Source organism: Corylus avellana, chromosome 5 (genome assembly GCF_965113065.1).
Source record: "Corylus avellana chromosome 5, dhCorAvel1.hap1.2, whole genome shotgun sequence".
Taxonomy (NCBI): Eukaryota; Viridiplantae; Streptophyta; class Magnoliopsida; order Fagales; family Betulaceae; genus Corylus; species Corylus avellana.
Genome location: NC_142494.1, coordinates 17,575,950 through 17,590,174, shown reverse-complemented (window position 1 = coordinate 17,590,174; position 14,225 = coordinate 17,575,950). Strand labels below are relative to the sequence as shown.

Below are 14,225 nucleotides of genomic sequence, written 5' to 3'. Positions count from 1 at the left end.
ATCAAATTCCAATGTATATATTTTTATTTTTTATTTTTCGATAGTGATTTATATTTATATACTATAATATTTGTATCTCAAATGCTAACTGGCGTGGAAGTTTTAATCAACTCTTGATTTTTTTTTATTATTATTTTAGTAATGGTAGAAGTTACTCATTTTTATTCTACAATATTAATTATCTCAATGTGGCAATTCCAAGCAACCGTTGATTTTTTTAACAATGAGTAATCCAATAGTTGATTGAGCCTATTATGTACGTCAGTATTTATGGGATAATTGCAAGATAAAATGCAGTTTCTAGCACTATTCTCTCTCTCTCTCTCTCTCTCTCTTATATTTTTTTTTTAGTAATGCTAAAAACTATGCATTTTTATCCTATAATTGTGTCAAAATGTTAATATGGTAATTCCAACCAACCATTAAATTTTTTAAGAATGATTAATCAAATAATTGGTTGGGACTATTACGTTAATATTTGTGGGATAATTGTGGGATCAAATCTAATTTCTAGCATTAGTCTCTCTCTTTATATATATAATGGTAAATAATAAGGTCGGCTTCTAGTTTTATCACAAAGTTTTTTCTAATGAATAATATGTTTTTTTTTTTTTTTGAACAAATTCTAACGAATAATTAGTATGAAAGCACAAGGTACACATATAATAATATTATTCATGAATTAATGAACATTTTTTTTTTAAAAAAATTCTCATACAAAATAATATATTTGTTGCCAAATGTTTAAAAAGATGCATAATTGCGTCAGTGTTCTTGACTTTGTGGAACTCCTTCCACCAATTAGATTCATAATTGAGCAGTTTCTTATCTTGACTTTCTCGATATGCCGAAAAATTACCCTTAATTTCTTTATATATATAAGTATAAATATAAAAGAAATAGCTAATAGGTACGGTATTATTAAGGGTTTTCTTGAGTTGATTTCGTCATTAGGAGATGATTACATCATCTAACCTATTTCTTAAAGTTGATAGCACATTAATTAATAACGCCGGTTGGTCATACAAATAATAATAATAAAAAAATCAAATAATTAATTTCTGCTAATTAATTACAAGGAAAACGTCTAACCAAGAAATATTCAAAAGTAATAATAAAGATATCTATTTTTCTTGTGCAATAGGATATTACAGAATTAATGTTTGGCCTGACCATCAAATATTTAATATAATTATAATTATAATAAAAAAAAATAATAAAAAAATGTATGTATATATATATATATGTACTTGTGAAAGTCAAGGGTCATAGACTCAATACAAATCCTGTGGGTGCTGCTCTTATAGCTAGTATTAGAGCTAGAGAGATCTATCCCCATTATCTTGCAATGAGCTTCTTAATTTCTCATGAGCAGAAAAGTATGAAAAATTCAGAGAGAATCGGAGTAAGGCAATACAACAAATCTCAACTTCCACGTTTGCGGTGGACGCCGGAGCTTCATGAACTCTTTGTTCAAGCAGTTGAAAGCCTTGGTGGAAAACAGAGTATGTTTTGCTTTTTTTTTTTAGAATTTCTTCAGAGCTAGCTAGCATGATGATGATGATGATGACGAAAAAATTAAGGTTTCTGAAACATTAATACCAATTAAGGAGGAGCTAGCTAGAACATGTTTTCTCATGACATATATGCATGGATGCTTTGCATTAATTCTTGGTGTTTTGTATAGAAGCAACTCCAAAGCGCATTCTGCAGACGATGAGTATTAAAGAACTCAAGATTTCTCACATCAAAAGCCATCTTCAGGTATATATACATATACTTCAATTCTCAAATTCATTCACCAGAAAAACTTACAAAAATCACCAAGAGTTTCTTGTTTATTATTAATATATACTGAGAAGCTAGCTTGAATGGATTATGTATAAAACTCTCAATTGGGAAGACAAGATATATATTATAGCACAGGTTCAGGGCCTGACTGCAAATTTTATGTCTAATAATAATAATCCTTGAAGAGGTTGACCACAGTAATGACTTTGATTATAAAAAAATTCTCTCATTTTAACAGAAACCCAAAAATAAAAAAGATTAATCTATGATCTTAAATGTAACCAAAATATATATAGTGATATGTTACCTTTGTTATATATATATTGATGAACTTCAATTACAAAGAGAAATAGCCATCTTTCCCAATCTTTGAATGGACAATGATTATCTCTATTTCATTTGAAATATTTTTGGGTTAAGATTTAAAATGTGTGTTGTTAATTAATGTTGACATTATATACATCTTTAAATGCATCAACTTTAAATTCTAACCATAAAATGGAGATTTTTATTCCATCCTATTATCTGATAAATAATTCCAGAAAAAGAAAAAGACTAGCCATTCTTTAGGGTAGACTATTTATATAAATATATTTATCAGGCAGCATTTAATTAAATATAGAGTGGCTTAAAAGTTATGGCACTACCTTGGAAACAAACTGGACCTGCAGCTAGCTAGCCATAGCTAGTTAAGCTGCAAATTACCCAAGAGGCCACACACTTCCAATTGGTCCCTATTAATTAATCAAGTTCTAAATACTATAACTAGTATTACTTATTTAGTATTATTGTTATTTTTATTGTTGCAAGCATCAAGATTATTTATATCTGTTATATATGACCGCATACTGGTTGACTGCTGAATTAATCCAGCTTATTAGATATAATAATTAAACAGGTTATCATATTGTGTGGTTATGAATTCAGAAATAAGTATAAGAAAATAAATAATTAGAAAATCCAAGGTCAACTTTGTCTTCTACACAAATTATAAATTAAGAGCATGATTTTCTCTCAATAATCAAAATTTATATAGTTTTCTATACGACAGAGTTTTAGAAATCTTACTTATTTTAATGCTCTCTCTCATGTGGTGTCTTGCGTGCAATATTGATCGAGCACTTGACTATGGTTTCAGTCTTAATTAAGTATTACTTTGCGAGGAGTTGGATTTTAAACTTCATAAATTAGTATTAATTTTATGGGTTGACTTCTTTAACTAATAATAGATATATGGACAGAATTCTAAAAAAACATGTATTTTTCACTTTTTAAGGAACATGTGCAACTTTTTTGAAGCTGGTTATAAGAGTTCCTATATACAACCGGTTTTCTAGGAAATTTATGTCATATATATATATATATATATATATATATATATATATATATATATATATATAGTCTAGAAATACATTCACCTCTCTCACATGAATGGTGAATCCCACCATCATATTCACTCATAGGATCTAATGTGGCGTCGGAGGAGAGTTATTTCGAAAATAATGAATATTGTGTTATGTGCCTATGTAACGTGTGATGAAAAATTAACAAAAGAATAGAATTTCGGTAGGTATTAATCGAGTTATCCTAGGCCTTCTTACTTTAGAGTATGTAGTTTGAGGGATTCTAACTCTCCCAACAACAAACGTAAATATTTGATAAATTAACTCATTAATTATTTTATTAACATTTAATTTTTCACTACCCATATGACATGCCTACTCTTATGTCAAATCTTTTTAATTTTAAACTTGGGAAGCGTGTTGAACACGCTCTCGGTTTGGAAGCAAAACACCCATAAACTTGACTTTTAAAGAAACGTAAGTACAGTATAATTTAATATAAAATTAAATTTAAGGCTTAGTTTGTTTTTAGTTTACATAAACGCATGCACACACATTAAGAGATTATATATATATATATATGGGCTTATTTATTTTCCTAGGTTCTGACCTCCCACACAAACATAGAGAGATTATATACATCTATAATTTTATTTATTTACGTCCTTCAAGTAAAAAATCCTTGTTCCGCCCCTAGTAGAACCGTTCATCATGCAAGGGTGTAAGTTGCTAAACTGTGTAATTAATGTATATTATTAGACCATATACATGAATCCTTATGTTTTGGTATTTTCTTTTTCTTTCTTAATACTTCTTGTTTTTTTAACAATAATCTTTCCCTCAATGAATTGTGGTACCATTTAGATGTATAGAAGCATGAGGGATGGTAGCAACATGAGTACTATACTCATGCAAATGAAGCATTTTCGTCCAAAAAGAGCACATTTTAAAGAAAGCTCCTTCTCCATTCACCCTCCTCATGAGAGGTACGTAAATGACGACGTTCATCACTCATACATCTCTTTTAACATTTAATATCTCAAGAACATCTTTTGAAACTGCTGTGTCATATTTGGAGATCATGATGGTCTAGTTTTTATTACTGTCCATATATATAGTGTAAAACTTGCCTCATCACAACGTTAATTGCATGCAGGTTTTTCTCGCACATATATAACTTAGTTAATTTCTTATTGTTTAGCTTTGAAATTCTACCTGCAGGTTTTTCAACTCACAATTAAAATGGATTCTTTTATTATTTTAGAGTCAATGTGCATTTCGTATATTATAATTTGTAGCCAATTAATAGAATATAATACAAAAAATAAAAGGAATTTAATTGTTCTGTTAAATGTGTTTACCATTTCTGTCCCACGAAAGGATAAAGAACATAAATGTTTCTGGAGAATAGATTTGGTCTATTCCAGGGGCCGCAAAAGATAGTGACATACTACCAATTATTGATTGAGAAGTTTAATAAACTTATTTTAATGGAGATATTATTTTTTGTCCCATTAATGCTTGACCAATTACCTTGATCTATGAGAATCCCAACGGACAGTTTACATAAAATGTACCAATTAGGAAAATCCTAGTCTTGTGTCTGAATTATATATGATGTTTCATTACTCATGATCTACTGACACTAGAGAAAATGGGAATATGACAGGGAGGATTTTGGACGTGAAGATGGCGATGGGCTTCCACGACCAATATTAGAAGAAACTTATAAGCATCAGGTACCGTACGCTAGTTAGCTCTATTTTTTGTCCTTTAAATCATGACATAATGCATTGCATGCGTGTGCACAAATACATGCAGAAAGAGAGAGAGAGAGAGGAATGAATACGATTGAGATAATGAGTATATATAGAATCATTTCATTTTTAATGGATCAGAAAATATCATTCAACACAGCTAGCTCTTAAATCCTCAAGAATGGCCATGGTTTTTGTTTTTAATTCCACAAGTTTATAGTGCTTAATAATTCAAGAACTTGGAAGACAATATCATGGAAAGGAGTGAAGAATAAAAAAGCTGTGCATGCATCAATTAAGGAGTTCTAATAATCTAAAACTCATAAACAAAACACAAGATATCAATGCGAGTATCCAACCTATTAATTTTAGGGTTAAATGCCAATATTAGTAAATGTAGTAAGGGCTTAAATCAAATGGCTACGACTTCAATTTTAAAAAGTATCACATGTGGTACTTAATCATTGTAAGCCTAAATACTGACTTGCACATTATTCCATCCAAATTTTGTTCATTTTTTTAACCGAGATCCAATATATATATGAGAAATGCTAGGTATTCTTCTAGTGTTCTCCTGGTGTCCTCCCAACTGTGATGTGACTTTTAAAATCATCGTTAAATTTAAGATTATCATTATTGACTTTTAATCTATTGGTGATTTTAAAAGCCACATCACAATTGGGAGGATATCAGGAAAACATTAGAAGAACACATAGCATTTTCCTATGTGTATATATATATTCAACTGGTCAAAATGGAAGTAGTCGAATCAAAGGACAATTAGGCCTTGGGAGTGGTTTGGTCAACCCAACTTACAAAATGGGGTGGCCGAAACCACCCCCTATGCTCGGTCTGGGGTTCGTCAACCACCCCCATGACCCTTGGTGTGGTTCAACCACCCTCAACTTGTAAACTGGGGGTGGCCAAAACCACCCTATATCACCGGTCTCAAGGTGGCCGAGCAACCCTCATAACCCTTGCAAATAGTCCGAGGTTTATTACGTTCACGCTAGACTACGATTTTTTGGCACTAATAAACACATTTTTAATTATTCAAAAAAAATGGGACAACTAGTTAAATTTCTAAATTAGAATGGGAGAAAAGATAAGTGACATCTTATAACATGTTCATCAGATATAATTTATTTCTCTTTCCCTTTTCAAAAATAAAATGGGAAAAAGACTTATGTGGAGAAACTTATGAAAATTATGAAATCAGAGCTGCCCTATTTATAGGGAAAATTTTTGGCTCATTCAAACAAGAATGTGTTACTACTTCGCTAGTAAGCAGTTTCGACACATGGTGTTGACGAGGCAAATTTTTGACGAGTGGCATTGAGTTGTCAAAGTGGTACATGTCTGACACGTTAGCTCGTTCAAATGAGTTGCAATCTCGTTTGAACATTTGAATGAGATTATTTATTAATTACTAATAAATCTTCTAGCTAGCGTATATATATGACATGTGGCACCCAACGCAATTCTGTTGTGATACGTGGCATTTGATGCTAATGTGGCATATGACGTGGCATCTCGCTTGACATGTGGCATTACGTCGCATCAAATTAACGTGGTTTGACGGTGGCGTGGCAAGCTCCTTAATTTGAATGAGTAGCATTGTCTTGTTCAAACGAAATCCTCATTGTTCGAATGAGGAATGTTAATTTTTCCTAAATTTTAAGTTTGTCTCAATTTTTTATTTTTCTTGCCTTTTGTTTTAATTATTTAGGGTATTAATTACAATTATAATGGCTATTTTATTTTTGAGTAATTTGATTCTACAATCAATAAATTAAGTAGAACAAAGTATTTCCTTGGAAAAACATTTTATAGAAGATGTTAGATTATTAAGGTAAGGTTAATAGTACTAATGGCAGTATTATATACACTTAAAATGTGTCAAAATTTTACTTGATTAAAATGAATAGACTCAAAGAGAACATAACTTTCTTTGTTGGGAGGCAAGTCGTAGTCGAAATAGGATTCTCTCAATTACACTGAAAATAGAGATTTAATTTCACAGATCTAGCAGTGCACATAGTGCTAGATGATGAATTTGTCACTACGTCACTAAAAATTTTAAATAACATGGTATCATGTAGACCGTTAAATGGTTTATCTCAATTTCACTTGAAATGGAAAAAAGATCCTTGTCCGGTCCGGCCCCACCCTTATATGTTATGAACTTCATAACTTGCTTTTTTTCGTATTGAGTAATTAATCAAGATTTTTCATGCAGAACACAAGCACATGCTGGCTTAGTAGGACCTCCGATGAAGAAGAAGAAGACACAAATGAAGTTCATGAGCTCTCACTATCCTCTGCACCTCCAATGGTACATAGTGTAGAGAGAGAGTTGTGGCCTTCAGTTGACGATGATGTTCCTGAGTCATGTTCCTTTGATGAATTCGTAAACATTCCCAATTTCCACTCTCCTGGGACCAATAACATAAACTTGGACCTAACCATATGAATTCGATCTCTACAAGGATTAAATATGTCACACTTGTTTATTATTATATTTATCCTTTTAATATGTTAATAAGAATTAGACTGTTAATATATACAAATTAAAATATGGCTTTTTTTAAGGTATTAAAGTTTTTTTGTTGCTACTATATCTAAACTATAAGTGAAGATCGCTAATTTGAGAAAGAGAAATGCTACAGTTTCTTCTGGTGTTCTCCTGATCTTACGTGGATATTGTTTTTTTAAAAAAAAAACAATTTTTTTTTTTTTTTTTTTTTTTTTTTTCGAAAACAATAAAAAGAACACCTAGAGAGATCGTAGCACTCCTCTTTGAGAAAATATTGTCTAAAATGTTTGAATTTCAACATGATTAGGAAGCTTAATAAGAGAGTAGGTGGCTGGCTTGAATGGACAGCTTGGAGATCGCCATTTGCTAAGTAGATTTGAGATGATGTGAGACATGGGAGAGAATTCACTTGGCACAACTGCAGAGAGGAGGACTCTATTCAAAAAAGTTTGATTGAGGATATGACTGGTCTCTTCTACAAACAGTATTGGCACATAGTCAAAGAGGATGTCATCAACTTTGTGCAAGACTTTTTCAGAGATGAGCACCTCATAAAAAATATGGATAATCAACCCCGCTAACTGTTAACTGTTTTTTAAGATAGTCAGGAAAAATCGTTAGCTGTTTAAGCGGTTACAGTTAGTGATTTTAGATTTTTTTAAAATCACTAACTGCTAACCATTAACCGATATATATATATACCAAGAGGGGACTCGCAGAACGAGTTGACATAAGCGAAAGGATTGAAGACATAATGATAAATTTAAACAGAGACTGCAGATAAGATTCTAAGCTGAATATGAACAGAATATCTAGAAGGATACACAAAGATATAAACATAAATATGAATATGAAATGTTGAATCTACTTCAATTGGAAGCATATATTCAAGAATATACATAATGAAAATAAGATATATGAAAAGAAAGACTTACGAAAATATGATGCTGTAAAATTAGCTTGAAGAAGCTTTCATTGAATGAAACATTCTGTAATACATAGATGAAACTCTGACATACATATTGTGAGATTTCACAGATGATCAGAGAGGGAGAAAAGAAAAGAGAATTAAGTTCAGAAGAACCCGAGCCCCGTATACAAGAGCTGAAGGGGCTTTAAATAAAAATTAAAAGCTGAATACTGTAGATGAACAGTGATCTGTCGGATGAATAGTGCTATGAACAGTAGCTGCCGACATGAACAGTATGTGAACAGTGGTATGAATAGTGTTGAACAGTAATGGCCGCCAAACAATAATGACCGCCAAAACAGTGACATGAACAGTGCTATATTTGGGAACAGTGTTTGTTGTATTTTGGAACAGTGATTGCTGTATTTGGACTTCTTGAAGTCTTAATCTTCACCAAGATCATAGGGGTCTTGGGCTTCCTGGTAAATGGGCTGTACTTGGTTTGTTGAAGAGGAGGACGAAGCTGGGCTTTGTTCTCCTTGTTCTTCAATGCCTTCATCTTTAAGGAGAAGGCTTCTGCAAAGGTCTTTGAGGTCTTCTTTACATTGGATCTGGGCCATGGCTGCTGCAATTTCTATCTGTAGATGTGATTTGCTTGCCAAGAATTGGCTTTGAGTGGTGAATGAAGGAAATTCTCTCTGTATTGATGAAAGTATTTTTTGAATGTTGTATTTGTCCCACCAGCGGACATATCTGTTTCTTCTGCAAATTCCTTGATCAATGGCATAATCCCATTTGAAGAGCCATGAGATTTTATATTTCTTTGCCATATGGAGCAAGGAAGGAAATTGACTTTCTGCTTCATTAACTCTGTAGGCTGTAGAGAATTGCTGTAATGCATCTGCAAGTTCTGGGGGTAAAATCTCGGGAATCATCCCATGACTTTGCCACCATCTGTTGAACCAAATAGGGAGTTGACTGTTGAAATTGTTATCAAAACAAAGATACCAGGAATGACTGTTATTATTGTTTTGATAAAGAAGTACTTTTGACCATGCTTCAATGTAATCATAGTAGCTGTATTGAACTTGGTGGCCCTGCAGGACTTTGAGATTAGCTGGGTGACCCCATTCTTTTGCTGAAATGATCTTTGTGATATACATTTTATCAAAGATTATTCTTTTTTGTTCTGGATTATATTTGTCTGGGACAGAATCTTTGGTAATTGATGCTGTTTGGAGTAAAATGTCTCTGTAGAAATTGATGGATTTAGATGGGTGAAATGGAATAAAATTCCATTTATGAGGAAAATAATTCTTTACAAGATCCGAAGGATTCTTGAGATGACGCTAGTCATGTTCTACAAAAAATAGGTTTTCTATATAGGTTTTTTGGACAAACTTAGATCTATTGGTATAGGTAATGGGCTAGTTGGTATAGAATTTTTGCTGCTGTATGAGTTTTGAAGAGTTCTGTTGGGTAGGGATAATGGTTGCTGTAGGACATTCTACCAACTGGTAAGGGTCCGGATGACTTGGGGATGCTAAAGTGAATGAAAAAGTAGGTCTTGGGGAACCAAGAACCTGAAACTTGTTTAACATGTTAATGGGTGAACATGTGTCATAAGGGTTTACATTTCCTGAGCTCAGGACTATATGGTGACTTGGTTGTGACTTGATGGAATATGTTTTATTTTTGTTTTTACTGGATTGTGGCTTTTCAGCCATATTTTCCCTGCAAAAATTCACGAGTGAGGAAATCAGGTATAGAATTTTGATCTCCTTTGATATATTCAATATGAAAATCAAAGATACTTAAAATTGATTGCCATCTGGCAAAATTCTGTTTACTTGCTATATTTTGAACATCTTTTTCTAAAACATGTTTTGCACTTTTGCAATCGACTCGAATTAAAAATTTTTGGTTTAACAAATCACTTTGAAACTTTGAGATGCATAATACTATAGATAAAATCTCTTTTTTAATAGTACTATAATTACTTTGTGCTGAATTTCAAATTCTTGAATGGAAACAAACAATTTGTTCAGGAGAATCTAGAGAGATTTTCTGTTTGAGAATACCCCAATATCCAATGTTGGAGGCATCTGTTTCTACAATTTTGAAAGCTTTTACTTCAGGAATGCCAAGACAGGGCAAAGTCTTGACATATTTTTTGACTTCTCGGACAATTGAAGTATGAAGATCTGTCCAAGGTGGAGGGTTGCTTTTAAGACGATCATACAATGGTTACAATGTTTTCTAAGATTTTGATAAAATTCAACAACATAATTTAAAGATCCTAGGAACTTCTGAAGTTGATTTTTATCAAGGATGATATCAGGAAATTTGTCTGCAATTGAATGGCCCGATCAATGGGTTTAACCATTCCTTGACTGATGTTGAATCCTAGAAATCTGATTTTTGTTTAAAACAAGTTGATTTTTGTAGCTGAAACAACTAAACCACTAACTTTGATGATACTAAGAAACGAATGAAGATGTTTCCAGTGTTCATCAATTGACATTGAAAATATGAGGACATCATTTATATAAATAATTGAGAAATGTGCTATAGGGTCAAAGATTCCATTCATGATGTTTTGAAATTCACTTGGGACATTTTTTAACCCAAAGGGCATGACATTCCATTCATAGTGGCCAAATGATATAGCAAATGTTGTTTTGTATCTATCTTGTTCATGGATTTGGATATGCCAGAATCCACTCTTCATATCAAATTTTGAAAAAATATTGGCTTGACCTATTCTGTTTATCAAGTCATTTTTGTTTGGAATTGGATATCTTATCCACTGTAAAACTTTATTAAAAGGTTTGTAGTTTATTACTAATCTTGGAGCTACTCTTTCTAATTCTGCATTTTTCTGTACGTAAAAGGCCGAACATGACCAAGGGGACTTGCTTTTTCTAATTATTCCCTTGTTAAGCAATTCTTTAATTTCAACTTTTTACAAAGTTCCATTAAATCTTGATTCATTTGGATGTGTCTAGCTTTAGTAGGAATATTTCTTTCGCTGAAATCTTTTACATAAGGAAGTTTTACAATATGTTTTTTCCTATGCCAAAAGGCATTGGGGAGATCAGAACAAACTTTATTTTGTATTTTTTTCTTTGAATCTTTCAATTTTCTGTAAAAGAATATCACTTGATAGTTGTTCGTCTATTCTTTTATGTTTAATTTCTTCTTTTAGGGAGTTCAAATGCTTGCTCTTATTCTATAAAATGTCAATTGTTTTAGAAATTGAAACTTCTTTTAATATATTGAGATCTTTAGTATGTGGTCTTTTGAAGAATTTAAATTTTATTTTCTCTCCTAAGACTTCTGTGGTAATTCCTTTGTGATCTGTAGTAAAGGGATACAAAAGACATAAAAAGGGATTCCCTAATATGACCTTTGATTCAGGCATGTTTTATTAAGACAAATGAAGTTTTGAAACAAACATGATCTTGACAGACATGTGCTTTAGGTAATTTGTAATCTATCTGCATTTCACTGCCATTGGCTGATGATAAATGTTCTGTAGTTTTTGAATAATATTTGGTAGGTATCATACCTTCCTGAATATAGTTTAAATATGCACCTGAATCTATTAAAGCTATAACTTCAAATTCGAATTCACCATTACTAATTATTGTTACTCTAGAGTGCCATTTTTGGAAAATGATTCTATCAATTATGTTTAAGTATTTTTCATCTGTAGTGTCTTTGAAGATTAAACTTTTGGTTGAAGATTTTATAGATTTTTCGTCTTCTGATTCTTGTTCAGTCTCAGATTGACTCTGTTCAGAAAATTTTTTATTAATCTTTAAAATCATTACTTCTTGTTCCAATTCTTTGTTTTTGGCTTTTAATTCTTTTATTTCTATTTTGATTTGATTGACTTCATGCTGTAAGTCTTGGAGGGTTACTTCCCTTTGTTTTGATTTAAATTTGTTGAGGATTTTATCAATACTAATTTGTGGTTCCGTAATTTTTGTTGGTCCATTTTTTGTTTCATTTTTTTATTAAATTACTCTTGAATTTTTTAAGGTATTTGGCTTTTGTTTCTAGGTCTTCTATTCCTTCTATCAAATCAATTAGCATTTCTTCATGTTTAGTTAATACATTTATCTTAAGTTTTGTCTTACAACGTGAATCTTTGCAACCTAGTTCTATCTCTGAATTACTAGAATTTTGACTTGATTCATAATCTGTTGAGGTATTAAAAATTTCATCTTCATTGTCACTAGAATATGAATTTCTGAGTTCTAAAATTTTATACAAATCTTCCTTTTCTTTGTTGGAAATTTTTAATTGGTTGATTTTATCTTTTACTTTGCACTCATTTTTGTAATGGCATGTTTTTCCAGATTTGAAGTATTTTACTTTCTTTTTATCATATTTTTTGTTTTGTGGCTTTTTGTAATATTTTCTTGCTGTTTTATTTTTCTTGTAATATTCGTTTGGTTCAAAGTTTTTGTTTTTTCTGTAACCTTTTTTTGTAGGGTTTTCTAATTTTTGCGTATTTATCCTTATGTTTTCTTCTAGAGGGTGGTATAGGGGGTAAGCCATATTGTTCACAAAAATTTCCCATTTCATATTTGGCTTCTCTTTTTTCTTTGTTTAAGTTTTTATTTATCTTCATGTCTATACACATTTTTAATCCTATTTTACTTATTGTACTTAGGATGTCTCCGTAGGTGAGATTATCATATTCTAAAATTCAAGTTTTATTACTTAATTATTCACGGATTTTATGGGCAAATTGGTTGGGTATACCATTGATAAATTTCTCTTTCCAGAAGGCATTTTTACAGTCATCTCTTAACATTACTCTTGACATAAAAACATCTTTATACCATGTAAAATCACTGAAGGTTGGACACCTAAGGTTACTTAGTTGGTCATGAATTCTGGATGTAACATTACAAGGGATTCCTATAAAATGTTTCGTTATGGTGTAAATTAAAACATTAATTTCATCAGGGATTCCTCTGTTATGTGCTTCATCATAAATTGGGATTCCTTCTTCATCTTTTTGAACTGCATATTTTATTTCAGTACGATCTACGTCAGTTAGGTATTTTTCCCACCAAACTTTTAATGTTCCTGTAAATCCTAATGTTAAAATGTCCACAATTTTTGCATTAGTTTTTTTCTGAATTTGTAAGGTAATTATTAGTAACCATTGACATGTGCTGTAGTTTATTTAAAATTTATTTTTCAAACAAACCATCAATATTCCATTCATAAATTTTGTCAGTAGAGACTGAGAATTGGTTAAAAACATTTCGTTCTTTATATTAAATGTCTGGTGGTGTAGGTCTAGAGTACCAAGTGAGGGCGTTAGGCATTGGTCTAATCATTCTATTAACTTGGAATTCACTGAATTGTTGTTCAATTTGTTGTATTTCTTGATCTATAGTTTGTTCAGATTCTGAATTTTGTGTTTCACTTGTTGTTTCATATGTGATTATTTGTTTGTCTTTTCTAATGACTTGGACCGTTTTAGAGGGCGATGTTTTACTTTTGACGTTTTCAAGTTGTTTTAGCGCGTCATGTTTTACATTTTCAAGTTGTTTTAGCATATTATTGACCTTTTCAATACAGGTTTCGTCTTTATCTTTTAAGTATAACATTTTGGGTTGTGAAATTTTTAAGAGGGGTTGTTCGTAATGGGGTTTTTTCTTTTCAGTTTGAGTTTTAGTTGGAGGTGTAATTTTGTTTTCTATTCGGTCTAATTGTTTTCCTATGGTTATGAGGCTTTGGTTTGTGTAATTGTTTTGTTCCATTAGCTTTTTTATTTCGTCATCTTTGGAAGTTTTAAAAGGGGAGGCTAAAATTTTTGATCCTTTAAAGTTTACAGAGATCGGTTCTTTTGGAGGGTGACT

The 14,225-nt window shown here is 31.5% G+C and overlaps 1 protein-coding gene across 1 annotated transcript; it reads left to right on the top strand.

Moving 5' to 3' along the window:
* The first annotated feature begins 1,326 nt into the window (after positions 1-1,326).
* Positions 1,327-7,387, top strand: LOC132180269 (transcription repressor KAN1-like). Its single transcript, XM_059593021.2, has 5 exons — positions 1,327-1,505; positions 1,688-1,764; positions 3,999-4,120; positions 4,804-4,873; positions 7,131-7,387. The coding sequence occupies exons 1-5, from the start codon at positions 1,349-1,351 to the stop codon at positions 7,362-7,364; spliced, it is 660 nt and encodes a 219-aa protein (XP_059449004.2). The 5' UTR covers positions 1,327-1,348; the 3' UTR covers positions 7,365-7,387.
* The last annotated feature ends 6,838 nt before the right edge of the window (positions 7,388-14,225 follow it).

What these genes read in the sequence shown, in the direction of transcription:
- LOC132180269 (XM_059593021.2), top strand. Translation starts at nt 1,349, where the DNA reads ATGAGCTTCTTAATTTCTCATGAGCAGAAAAGTATGAAAAATTCAGAG. An exon ending in ACATCAAAAGCCATCTTCAG is followed by an intron (nt 1,765 to 3,998) that starts GTATATATACAT and finishes GGTACCATTTAG; the next exon opens with ATGTATAGAAGCATGAGGGA. An exon ending in ATTCACCCTCCTCATGAGAG is followed by an intron (nt 4,121 to 4,803) that starts GTACGTAAATGA and finishes GGAATATGACAG; the next exon opens with GGAGGATTTTGGACGTGAAG.